General features: G+C 40.4%; 1 protein-coding gene across 1 annotated transcript in view; it reads right to left on the bottom strand.

The window, feature by feature from the left end:
• Positions 1-12987, bottom strand: part of Vat1l (vesicle amine transport 1 like) — a 209189-nt gene that overhangs the window by 178154 nt on the left and 18048 nt on the right. Inside the window, exon 2 of the mRNA XM_004659597.2 lies at positions 2601-2730. Within this exon, the coding sequence (XP_004659654.1) occupies positions 2601-2730 (130 nt within the window). The remainder of the gene's footprint in view (positions 1-2600; positions 2731-12987) is intronic.

The following is a 12987-nucleotide window of genomic DNA, read 5'->3' as shown; positions in this document are numbered from 1 at the left end:
CTTTAAAGCAAGCTTTTAAACCAGGTGATGAGGTGGAGCCAGCACTAGCTTCCTCTTCTTGACAGAATCATGAAAACCTAGAAGCTGATGTCCATGCAGAGTGAAATAAACTCTGTGTGGTATTTAAATGCCTTTGGTCATGGAGTCTGTCTGACCAGTCTGTCAGGCCCCTCACTCAACTTTGCCCCATCACTCATTCAATTTCAGTCTCAAAACGGTAAATGAGGATGAGCTACAGGATGTATTTCTCTCCCCCTCTCTCTTTCTGACTTATTCCTGTGTGTACGAAACACACACATATCCAATTTACTTTATTATTTGATTCTTCTAAGAAAAAAATAAGTCAGTCCTAAACAAATGAGTGCAAATCATTCCTTTACTGCTAGGCCTCTGGCAACAGCTTTTTAATCCTTTGCAATTGATCAAACTAAGACAGCCATGAAGCACACTGCTGTATGGAATTCTATCTCTGACATGATTGAGAGTCTTAAGTCGACATTGTGCAGGTGATGTTTGCGTTGGCTTTCTCCCATATCACACACTGGAAATGTGCAGGCAGCTTCTTTTATTTGTTTGTGCAGCTGAAAAATCTTTGGAAGAAGAGAGTGACTGAAGGACAGGTTTGATAGTAAATAATCCAGTACTAACTACAAGAAGATAAATAATATTTAAAAGTACAGGCATATATAGCCAAGTGTAGTAAGTTATCCTTCTAAACCAAGTCCAATAACATTCCTGTTTACCATTATTTCCTGAAGTAATTTGTTGTTTCTTTAACATACAGGGTTAGCAGAGTGAACAGTGTGATGTTTTCTTTTTTTGGGGGGGTCTTTTGTAGGATGGAAGAAAAAGAGAGAGAGAGAGAAGTATCTGCTTATGCATATTCATGTTGTGTGCACATGCGTGTGCAAGCAAATGTGCGCATGTGTATGCAGGTCATAGATCTACATTAGGTGTCTTCCTCAATTGCTTTACATCTTATTTTTTGAGCCATGGTCTCTCACTGAACCCAAGCTCACTGATTTGGCTAGATTAGCTAGCTGGAAAGTTCGTGGGGTCCTTTTCCTCCCTCTTTGCCAGCCCTGGGATTATAGCTGCACACCACCATACCCAACATTTACATGGGTTCTAAGGGCCCAAACTCATGCTTGATGACAAGCATTTTACTCACTGGGAAAGTATTTTTCATATGTGTTACTTTTGTAAAAAGATGATGTACCTTGGTTGTTATGCTTACCTAGGGATGACCAAAAAAATGTAAAACATGTGCAGAAAATAAAGGTAAGAACTCATTTACTTCTGTGTCTATATTTTATTTCTGTTGTGTCATTTGGAAACTTTGATTGAAGCAGTGCTAAGTGGGATGAGACTTCCAGGCATTCGTTGAATGAATTTGGAGCATTTGCTGTTACCAGAACAGATTGAAGTTTGGGTTCAGAGAGGCTGAGTGCCAGGCTGAAATTCAATTTAAAGGGCATATTGGCACTGAGTTCTATAGGGCTCATCCTCCATCCTTTCTTTCAGGGAGTTTTGCAGCAGTTGGGGTCTAGCGGTGGGGGAAAGAAGAGTAAAAGAGCTTTGATGACATGAATCTGAGCGTCAGTACTTCTTATGACCCTCTGGTTTCTCAGAGACTTGTGTCACCCCTCTGAAATGCAGGGGATAATAATCTCTATCTTGCAGGATTCTACTGTGACTTCTCTGGAAAGCTGGTTGTGAGGGGTGCTCAGATGTTTGTTCCTCACCTCCCCCATGGGAGAGTCTGGCTATGAGCTCTTGCACTTGACTGACATTGGATTTCCTTATTCCAACCTCCTGAATTTCATACAATTGACATGCCCACAGTGTGTAAGTTTTATAGACCAAATTCTATTTAGTTTACACTGTAACAGTAGGAAGGTCATGAACATACCTTTCCACAAATTAAAATATTTCATTAAGAACAATTCTAAGTATATAGGAAAGCAGAATAATCTAATCACCCTTTCCCCTTTGTCCTCCTCCTAAGACATTCATCATGGTCAGTCTATCCTGTTGCCAGGTAGAGATTATTTGACCTAAGGTAGCTTTCATCTAAAATCTTGTTTTGTTCATTACTAATATAGTTAAAATTTTTTAAATAATCACATAAAATATGTCAACTAAGTAAATACTTAGAGGAACCACATAAGCAGTGATTTCCCTTACTTTTGTGTTGATGGTTGGAAAACAGGAAGTATAAAGCGGGGGTATGCACACTTAGCTAATTCAAAGCCAATATGCTTATTTAATAGACACTGAATTACATATAAAGAATAAGATAAGATTTGTTCATCCCACTTGCCTAAATTGTTGCCAGGAGCAACAAAGGTCATTAAAATTCATGGAGAAATAGATAGATAGAAAAATAGACAGACAGGTAGATAACCAAATAAAAAAAGAGAAGTCATAACACTTTTGGAAGGCCCTATTATTTTTAAGTATCATTAATAGAACCAAATAACAAGAAGACAATGAAAAACATGTCCAATAATATTTCAAATACTTTTCTGCATAATCTTCTATTGTCTCATGGATTTTTGGACGAACGCTACCCTGTAAGTTGCAAGTTAGAACATTACCTCATATCCTTTCACGCTGTCCCCTACAGCTTCAACAATCCCAGAACATTCGAATCCTGGCACCAGGGGAGTCTTGGGAGGGTTGTCAATATTCCCTTGCCGCACCATCAGGTCAATGAAGTTCAAGCCACTGTGAAGAGCAAGCACAAAAAGAGAGAAATTCAAAATGGAAAGCTGGGTTTTCTTTTTTCTTTTTTTTTCAGTGTTGAATTCTATCACACTTTTATTTATTTATTTATTTTAATTTAATTTTTATTAACATTTTCCATGATTATAAAAAAAAAATCCCATGGTAATACCCTCCCCGCCCCCACACTTTCCCCTTTGAAATTCCATTCTCCATCATATTACCTCCCCATCTCAATCATTGTGCTTACATATATACAATATCAACCTATTAAGTACGAAAGCTGGGTTTTCTGTTCATCCCTTCCCTTGCCTTTCCTCTTTCTCTCTCTTCCTCTCCTTTATTTATTTTTCTTCCTGCCAAAAAGTCTCTAATAGTAATGCCACTTAGCTAGATATCAGCAATAAAACAAATTCAATTATCTCTATGTGGATAAATAATACTTCCCTGGCAGTGAAGAGTTGCAGTTCACACCCTAATCCAGCCCCTTGGTTCTCTCCCAGAGCCTGTTTACTCTTACTCTGAAAACACACACTGACTAGAACTATCATTAAACATTCTAGCAGTTAATCAAAGGTAATATATATATATATATATATATATATATATATATATATATATATATATATATATACACACACACACACACACACACACACACACACACACACATATATATATGGTTATAAGCAGACATATGGAAAGCAGCCAGTCGCAATGTACACCAGCCAATTTATGAGACAGAGAAGAAGAGAAAAGAGACACAATTTAAAAGGGCTCAAAACAACCCACCATGTCTTCTCAGTTACCAAGCACATTTACACTAGCACTGCGCATGAACAGCATCCATAATGGAGAATGGGAGTCATGAAGGGATGCGGCAGGCTCCGTGAGTAGAGGGTGGCTCCAAAAGGGAAAGGGGAGGTCAAATAATGACCCCACGGACATGGGGATACAGGGTCTATGTTACCCCTGGATAAAGGAAGTTACTGGGCATTCCCTATTAACACATTACTTTTAAAAAATTTGTGTAAAGTCAGTAATGGAAGAATTTCTGGAAGATATGTGGAGATTTTTAAAAGCTATACTTTAATAATTGTGTTAATTACTTTCTCCTTGCTATGAACAAATACCTGATCATAAGCAACTTGATGAAGGAAAGAGTTCAGTGTGGCTTACAGTTTGAGATGAAGTTAGATGATGGTGAAGGCTTGACAGCAGGAGCAGGGCTGGTCCCATTGTACTTACAATCAGACAGGGAAGGACAAACAAAGACTGGGGCTGAGCCATAAAACCCACACTTGCCTCCAGTGATCCACTTCCTCCAGCAAGGCTCCACCTCTTAAAGGTTCCTCAACCTTCCCAAATGGTGTCATCAGCTGGAGACCACACAATTGAGCTAATGGGGCTCATTTTACATTCAAATTACAACAGTGGTTGATAATTGTGTAGGTCATGTTTTTGCATATGTATGTGTATGATGCATATAGTGTGTGTGTGTGTGTGTGTGTGTGTACCAATGTGCATGCCCCTTGTGTGCACATACAGATGTCAGAGAAGTCTGCTGTTTTACCTAATTGTGCATCCACATGTTTCCTTGAGATGGTCTCTCACCAAACTTGGAGATACTATTTTCAGTCAGACTGGCTGACTAGTGACCCAGTGATCCACTGGTCTTCATTCCTCCCAGGACTGTTGTTACAGGCACCCAGCTGTTTACATGGATACTGGGGAGCTGAACTCAGTGTGAATTTGGCTCTCTCAGGTCCTTATGCTAGTACAGCAAATGCTCTTACTCACCAAGTCATCTCCCTAGCCCCAGGTCATTTCTTAATCCAAATGTTCCCCAGCAATATTTCCAGTTTCTTGAGAAGCTGAAAGACTCAGTTTAAAACTCAGTGCTATTACTTCTATCTACGTGGCCTTGGATAAGTGACTGAGCTTTTTCATGCCTCTGTTTCTTCATCTGTAAAGCAGGGATTATGCAGCACCTACTTCATAGGGTTGTTATAAAACTTAATAAAAGTTAATGATAATTAAAGCATTTAAGGGTGGCACACAGTGAGTATTCAGTAAACATTAGCCTTTAAATGTCCACCATAATTAAGAAGGCAAGAAGTCTATAAAACATTTTAGGAAGACTCTTGTTTAAAAAAAGGGTTAAGGGGCTGGTGAGATGGGTTGGTGGTTAAAGTGCTTGCCTGCAGAGCCAAAGGACAGAGGTTCAATTCCCCAGGACCTATGTAAGCCAGTTGCACAAGGTGGAATATGCATCTGGAGTTTGTGGCCACTCAAGGCCCTGGCATGCCCATTCTCTCTCTATATATATCTGCCACTTTCTCTCTCTCTCTCTCTCTCTCAAAATTAAATAAATAAGTAACTAAATAAATAGTAAAAGCAGTTGCAAAGCTGACATGGGATTTCAGCTATTTATGAGCTTCACTCCTATGAAATAGTCTATTTTCTAATATAGCCAAATAAATAAAGCATCACTGTAAACAATCAAAGGAATTGCTTAATCCCAGCACGAGTACTCCATCTAACCCCACACATTTTAGTTCACTGTATTTCCCTTATGATTTCCCAAGACCTGATGAAGAAAGGTTAGAAGAAATAAATCACTCCAAAGTTCAATAAATGCAGTAGCCTCTGACGAAGGCTTCATCTTTGATGCTGGCTGCCCTGTTCAGCAGGGCTATCTGTAATCACCATCTTGCATGAACTGAGCCTGGTGACTATAAGCTCTGAGTTAGGTACATAGAATGAGAAGGCTCAGTCTTTAGACTGATGAGGCCCAGCTCCATCATGCCTCTTGCTTTGTGAATTCCTTTGTTACTATATATATCTTTATAAAGGAAACTGCTTTAAACTCCCTGTATGGTCTTTGTCCTATAAAATTAAAAGATACAAATTAAACAAGTACCATAGTCAATCACCTCTTGATAAACTTTAGTATTTATTTCAAGAAAAAAGAAACCCAACAGCAATATTGTCTAGCAATATTAAGACAGGCCCCAGAGTGGAACTCATGGACTTCAACTTAGGTCTACCTAATACTTCTATATTTCCACCCTACAAAGGCATATCAAGCCACATATCATCATAATTAAAATTTCCAGTACTAAGATCATCTTATTTTTACCTGGAAACGTGTGTAAGGAATGGCATGACTAATGAGGGCCCAGGCACACATGGTGGAGTAGAGGGAATGGTAATCTTCAGATGCCACTTTGATGTATTTCTTCTTAAAGGATGAAAGATTTATTACAGCTTATGGTTTGAGGGTACTGTTCACCATGGTGGAAAAGGTATGATGGAGTTTATGGCTGTAGGAATGTGTGGCTAGGACTCCTCACATATGCCTCACTTATTTTTTATATAATAACCCTTAAGCATTTGAAATCATCACAAGAATAGCATTTGAAAGTACTTGACATAATGTTCTGCTACGTAATCCCATTGTTCTTAAGATTGGTATAATTCTAATAAATATAAAAAGACTTGTTTTTCCTTCCACACTAAATTATTAGTCAGAGGCTATAAAGAGTTATTATTGAGACATAGCATTCAGAAGGAGTGAAGGCAGAGGTGTGATTAAGGGATCCTGGAAAATCCAAATCATAGGTTAAGGGATCCAAAGACATGTGACAGAAGATATAGAGACATTTGAGGATAGTACATTTAACTAATAATATTCCTTTACACTCACATAGCATAGCACAGTTTACAATAAGCTTTTATACAAATCCCACTAAACTTGGCAGCAATCCCAGAAAAACAGAAGGTACAAATACCCTTCCCATTAAGTAGAAGTGACTCTTAGGAGTCCCATGACTGACGTGACAAAGGCAGTGCAAGTAGTGTGAGCAGAGCCAAGACTGAAGAGAAGATCTTCAGACGACCTGCTTATTCTATAGCGCATGACACCATGGCACAAGCAAGAAGGCTAAGAGGAAATGGTGAAGTGTGAGATACAGGAACATAGGCTTCGGCCCTGCAGTGTTCTCCATTGCGTGTGGGCTTGAACTGAGAAAGCCCTCCTCAGCTCACACTGTTCTCTTCATGGTACTGTTGCTTAGGATACTATTGGAATCAACACTGAGAGAGGAAGAGATACTGGGTAGTCTTGATTGAAGATATGAACTTGGATGCTTAGACTTCATGTAGGAGCTGAAACCTAGCTTTGGCCTCTATTCCTCCTTTTCCTTATTTAGTGAGCCATGCCACTCTATGAAGTCTCATGAGAGATGTTGAGAGCTATTTAGCAGTTTTCATTGCGTGTGTGTGTGTGTGTGTGTTTATTTTAATGCATATGTGTGTGATGGAGGTGCATGTGAATGTGTGTAGATGCCAGAGGATATCCTTGGGTGTCATCCTCAGGATGCCATCCACCTCCTTTGAGATAGGTCTCATTGGTTTGAAACTCATCCAAGTAAGCCAGACTGATGGAACCCCTGTATCTATCTACTTATCTAGCACTGGTTTTACAGATGTGCTCTGGGGTTTGAACTCAGGTTGCAAAGAAAGCACTGCACTGACTGAGTTATTGCCCCAGCCCTTCATAGTGCATTCTGTGACAACAAACATTGCTCCCATGATGATGCTCCCTGTGACGTACTGAGCTATGGACCATGTTGATCATCTGTACAAAAGAAAACTGAGCACATGAGGGTATGAAGTAGCATCTCCAAGGTCATATAGCTGGCACCCATGTGTGATTATAAGCCCCCGTACGATAACTTCTGACCTCAGCCAGGCCTCGTGCTGAGGCTGCTCCCTGCCTCTGCCATTCCAGAAATCCTTCTACAACCTGATGATGAGTGACAAGAAGTCAAAGCCCTTCTTCATGGTGCTGCTTGACCACATGAAGTAGGCCCAGCAGGAAACCGAGTACGCGGTGTCCATCAACATGAGTGACCTGGTGTGGCATTTGAATAGATGGCCCCAATATATTCAGAGTTTTGTTAGTTTGTAGTTTGCATCTGCAGCCACCTGGCTGGAGGCGGTGTCACTGGATGGATCTTAAGGTGTGGTGGTGGGTTTGAGATTTCAATCTAAAGGTATGCAAAGTCTGTCTAGCTGAGTTCCTGAAGTGTGTTGTGCTGTGTGGCTTTGGCTTGTGCTTCTCTCTGTGTATTTGGTCTTGTGAAGGCAGGCAGCTTCTTCTGCAGTTATGGAACTCCCCCTGGATCTATAAACTTCAATAAATCCCTTCCTCCATAACTGTGCCTGTCTGGAAGTTCATCTCAGTGAACCTGAAGCTGTCTGCTACACCTGGGCAGCCAGTCATGTGAGGAGTGTGAGCCAGCTGACCCCAGAACAAAAGGTCAGGAGCTCAAGGGAGCCCCAGGGTACAGGGTAGTGGGGTTCCCAGTACATGATATGCAGGACACCGGGTTCAAGGAGGGACTACAGCTCCCAGCAGCCTCAGCCTCACCAAGTCTAGCACCGCAGGCTGTGTGGCCTCCTTCTCCTAGGTTTTGATTGCTGCATCTTCATTTTGCTGTCTGTAAAACACAGTAGACTGCTGTGTATTCTTTCCCTCAGAGCTTGCCATTTGGGATATGTTAATTTTTATATGCTAATGATCTCAAATGAAGACACAAATTATTTCCTAAAAGATGTGAATGAAAAACCAATCAAATCAGCAATAGTTTATTAATTTTCCAATTTGAAATGAAAATTAGTCCAAAGAAGGAACTTATTAAAGAGGAGAAAGGTAGTTGCAGGGAAACTTATTTTCCTGGTGAAAAGAAGGCAAGGTTGCCCATATAAAAGGATTTTAGAGCTCTTAGTTTTCTGGTTTTCTTTTCTTTCTTGTTTTGGTCAGGTTGTCAGTTACCTCAACTTAGGATTTCAAACAATGTTAGAACACCATGATGAAAACCTTCTTCTTCTTGGAACCTCCTTCTCCATAGACACAGCTCACTATCATATATTCTGAGCTTATGCTCATCAGTAATTCTAAGTTCTGTCCAGTCCAGTTGGCCCAATTAAGTTGCAGACTTTCAAAGAAATCAGCCTAAGAGGATTATTTTATTATTGGAGGGATATCGTTGAGAATTACTACATGTTTATATAATGTCATCTTTTGTGAAAACAGAAGTTTTACCTTAAATTTTAATACAAAAGCAAGTTCTCTTACTGTTACAGGATTACTATAGCATGCACCATAGCTATAATTCTTTTGTAATTCTTTCTTTACATTGTCTGCTTGGATACCCTGAGCAAAATTTGTGGCATTCAGGCTGTATGCTATTTTAATGCTCAGCTTCATCTCAACTTCTTAATACCTAGGAATTTCCATTTTAACACAATTTTATAGACTGTTAGAGTGGTTTTCAAACTTTATTGTGTGTCAGAATTTTCAGGAGGACTTGTCAAAACAGATTGCCTGTGCCTAACCCTGTCTCAGTGGCTTTGAGATGAGGTAAAAAAAAAAAATATTTCTAGCATGTTTCCAAGTGATGCTAGTGGGCTTGGAGAGTCATTAATGTATCACATCTTTTTAAAGTAATTCAAGTTCTTTGCAGAATAAGATAGGGTAAAAATTAATAGAGGATCATTAGATAGATTTGAAAATGAGAAATTCTCTCATTATCTTACAGGGCGGTTGAAGTTTCATATCCCGGACCAGAGGATCATATTTATCTTTGTTAAATAAAGTTTTATTAGATTAGGCTCATTTTTCCAATTTGTCTGTCTCTTTCTGAAATCTGAGTACTTTCATCCAAAACCTTGGCCTGTACTCCTGAATATGTGTCAATGATGTCTTTGTCCAAATTGTTAAAAATAATGTTGGATAAAATTTCATATTCCAGCTTATTTAGGGCATTTATAAGGATCATGAAAGATATCAGGGAGGAAATTTAAGACATAAAACTAGAGCTGGAGAGATGGCTTAGCGATTAGGCACTTGCCTGTGAAGCCTAAGGTTCCCAGTTCGAGGCTGGATTCCCCAGGACCCACGTTAGCCAGATGCACAAGGGTGAACACGTGTCTGGAGTTCGTTTGCAGTGGCTGGAGGCCCTGGTGCGCCCATTCTCTCTCCCCCCCTCCTTCTTTCCTGCTCTATCTGTCGCTCTCAAACAAACAAACAAACAATAATAATAAAAAACATAAAACTAGCTGTATCTAGTGCTGGGATGATAGCTCAGTTGGTAAAGTGCCTGCCTTGCAAACATGAGAACCTGAGTTCAATTCCCAAAACCCAAGGGAAAATGGCAGACATGGTTTTATACACATTTGTAATCCCATGGCTGGAGAGGCAGTTTCAGGAAGACCCCTGGGGCTTGTTGGCCAGTCAGTCTAACCTAATTGGCAATCTCCAGGCCAATGACAGACCCTGTCTCAATAACAGTTGTCTTCTAGCCTCCACACACATGCACATGCAGCCATTCCCACAAGTACCTCATATACAAAAACATGCACATATACATATACACACATACTCATTGAAAAACAGACTAGCTACATCTGAACGTTCTTCAAATAACTCCAAGATAATGAAATCCTGCGTAGTAAGTACTCAGTACAAATCATGAGGTCTGACTCTTGGTAGATAGCAGCGCTCAATCCCTTGCCCAGTCTTTTCTTAGATACATGTTAGGATCTCATGTTGGTCTTTCCCCAACTTCAACTGTACATATCCTGGCTCAAACACTGAGAGTATCTTTAGTCCAGGTGTTATTGACTGAATCTGAAATGCCCCCTCCAAGTTCATGTTTTAAATGGTTGGTTCTCAGCTGGAGAGGCCATTTTGGTGAGACTGAGGAACCATGAGAAGGTGGGGCCAAGTTGGTAGGCACAGGTCACTAGATGAAGGTCCTTAAAGGTTACAACCCAGTTCTGATTCCTCCCATTTTCTCTTACTTCCTTGTCTGACATGGTGTGAACAGTCTTTGCCATGCCTTTACCAGCATGGTGCACGTAAATCCTTTGAACCATGAACCAAAATAATCTTTCTTCCCTTAGATTATTTCTGACATGTATTAGGCCATAGAAATATGAAAGTCACCAACATACCAAGCAATCCCTGCACTATAAAGGTTTAAGAGGACAACTCTAATGGTACAATGTCAGCTCTTGCAGTATGGAGGAATGCTCAAGAAAAGATGGCCCCTTTCTAACAGGGCTTTCTGGAATCTCCTGTATTGACTTCTCTGAAGATAGGCATGAGGGGGAAAAGAATTGTAATAATGATAGATCACATTGATAAGATTCTTACTATGTAACAGCATGAGACTAAGTGCTTTGCCTATATGGTATCAATTATGTTTTACAATAGCCATGAACAGTGCTAAGAGATAAATGATATCCCTATTTTACAAAGAAAAAAGTGAGGCACACTGAGGCTCACAAAGCCAGGATGTGTGACTCTTCTACCATGCTTTGCTTTACTTTGAAAAAGGAATTACTCAGCACTCCCAGGTTCAAAAATAAGTCCTCTCTATACTGAGCTACTAAACTGAGCACTGGCTGCGTGCCAAGACGTATAGTAGGTCCTGGAAGCCCAACGTTTGCAAACATAAGATCTTCACAGCAACAGAATCATAAAAGTTCATGACCATGTGATGAGATGAGTATAAAGTACTTCTGCAGCCAGCAGAAACTTGCTAAGATATATGGGAAGTTAAAATACTTTTGTCCAGACAGATAGATTTCCTTAGAGAACTGTTCTAGCAAACCCTCTGCAATCACTAAAACTATGTTTAAAATTCTTACGTTAGCTTGAACTTTCTGGCTTCTCTCTGAGGGATTGGATTGACACTGTTAAACTGTAGCCTTGTCATTGCAAAACATGAGCTAGTCATGTGCTTATCCTATGGGCTTGATTGAATCCTGCTGGGCGTATTGAATGTGAAGGTGCTTGTACAAGAGAATACTCAAATGTTGAGCCGGGCGTGGTGGCACACACCTTTAATCCCAGCACTCGGGAGGCAGAGGTAGGAGGATTGCCATGAGGTCGAGGCCACCCTGAGACTCCAGAGTGAATTCCAGGTCAGCCTGGGCTAGCTGTTATTGCCACTATCGTTATCACCACCATCATCATCATCATACAAAGAATGTACTGGCCAGGTGTGGTGTTGCAAACCTTTAATCCCAGCACTCTGGAGACTGAGGTAGGAGGATTGCTATGAGTTCAAGGCCACCCTGAGACTACATGGTGAATTCCAGGTCAGCTTGGGCTAGAGTAAGTCCCTATCTTGAAAAACTAGGGAAAAAAAATCAAGAAGAATGTATTGAAGGTCAAGTTCCCTGGGAAACAGACTCTGAGACTCATATTTGTGTGCCAATTTGATAGGAAGTGGTCTAGGGAGTAATGCTTGGATTTATATGAGGGAAGTCTAAATGGCAGAGGAGACATAGATCTCTGTTGGACTAACACATAAGTCTCAGTGCTTCCATAAAAACTGTCAGTCCTTTGAGTAATTCTAGATCAAGACAAGGGGACTGGGTTTGGTAACTTGTATCAAGTAGTCATAGGTTGAGTGGAGATTTCATGTGGAGGACGGCAATTGTGAACAAGGAGGTTTCCTTCTGCTAAGAGCTATTTTTGAGAAGGGGATGAGTTGTGAGCTGTTATAACCCATCACTCCCTAGCTAAAAGAATAAGAACCAAGGTCCTAAAACAATGTTTTGGTGGGATGTGGCAGAATCAGCCTCAAGAGGGGTAGTGTATTGTCCTCTTTCAGGGACTTATGTCACTTATGGTAAATATTTATGGGCTCTTTGGCATGGTGGTTCCTGAAGATGAAAAATCTAGATGGTGTGATAACTAATGGTGTAAATATTTTTAAAAATAAGATTTTTGGTTAAGTATAAGAAGAAATTAGAGGGAAGGAAGTGGAGAAATTAAAGAGATTTAAAGAAGTTAGAGAATGGAGAACGGGACAAAGACTGAGGAAGAAGTAAATTTTCAGTGCCAGGGATGGGATACATTCCAGTGAATTGTTGTCCAGTGAGGTCCCTGATACCTCTAAAACATTACAGACCATTGCCGAGGCTCTTGGCTTCTCTCCAGGAATAGATGGTAAGACCCTATTGCTGAAGACTCCACATACTTGGGCTTCAAGGTCACTGAGAAATCCTGCTGGAGCTGAGCTGAAAACCTCCTCCATGTAGACCAGCTGACAGAAAGCTGGAAAAAGCTAAGCTACATTGCATGCAGTTCATAGGAGAGAGAGAAATCACCAGTGGAGATACTCAACAGTGGACACTGCAAACCTTAAATTTGGCCAGCCAGGCCAAATGGCCAAA

The sequence above is a fragment of the Jaculus jaculus genome, chromosome 1 (genome assembly GCF_020740685.1).
Source record: "Jaculus jaculus isolate mJacJac1 chromosome 1, mJacJac1.mat.Y.cur, whole genome shotgun sequence".
In the NCBI taxonomy this organism is placed as follows: Eukaryota; Metazoa; Chordata; class Mammalia; order Rodentia; family Dipodidae; genus Jaculus; species Jaculus jaculus.
This window is presented reverse-complemented; position numbering and strand designations above follow the sequence as displayed.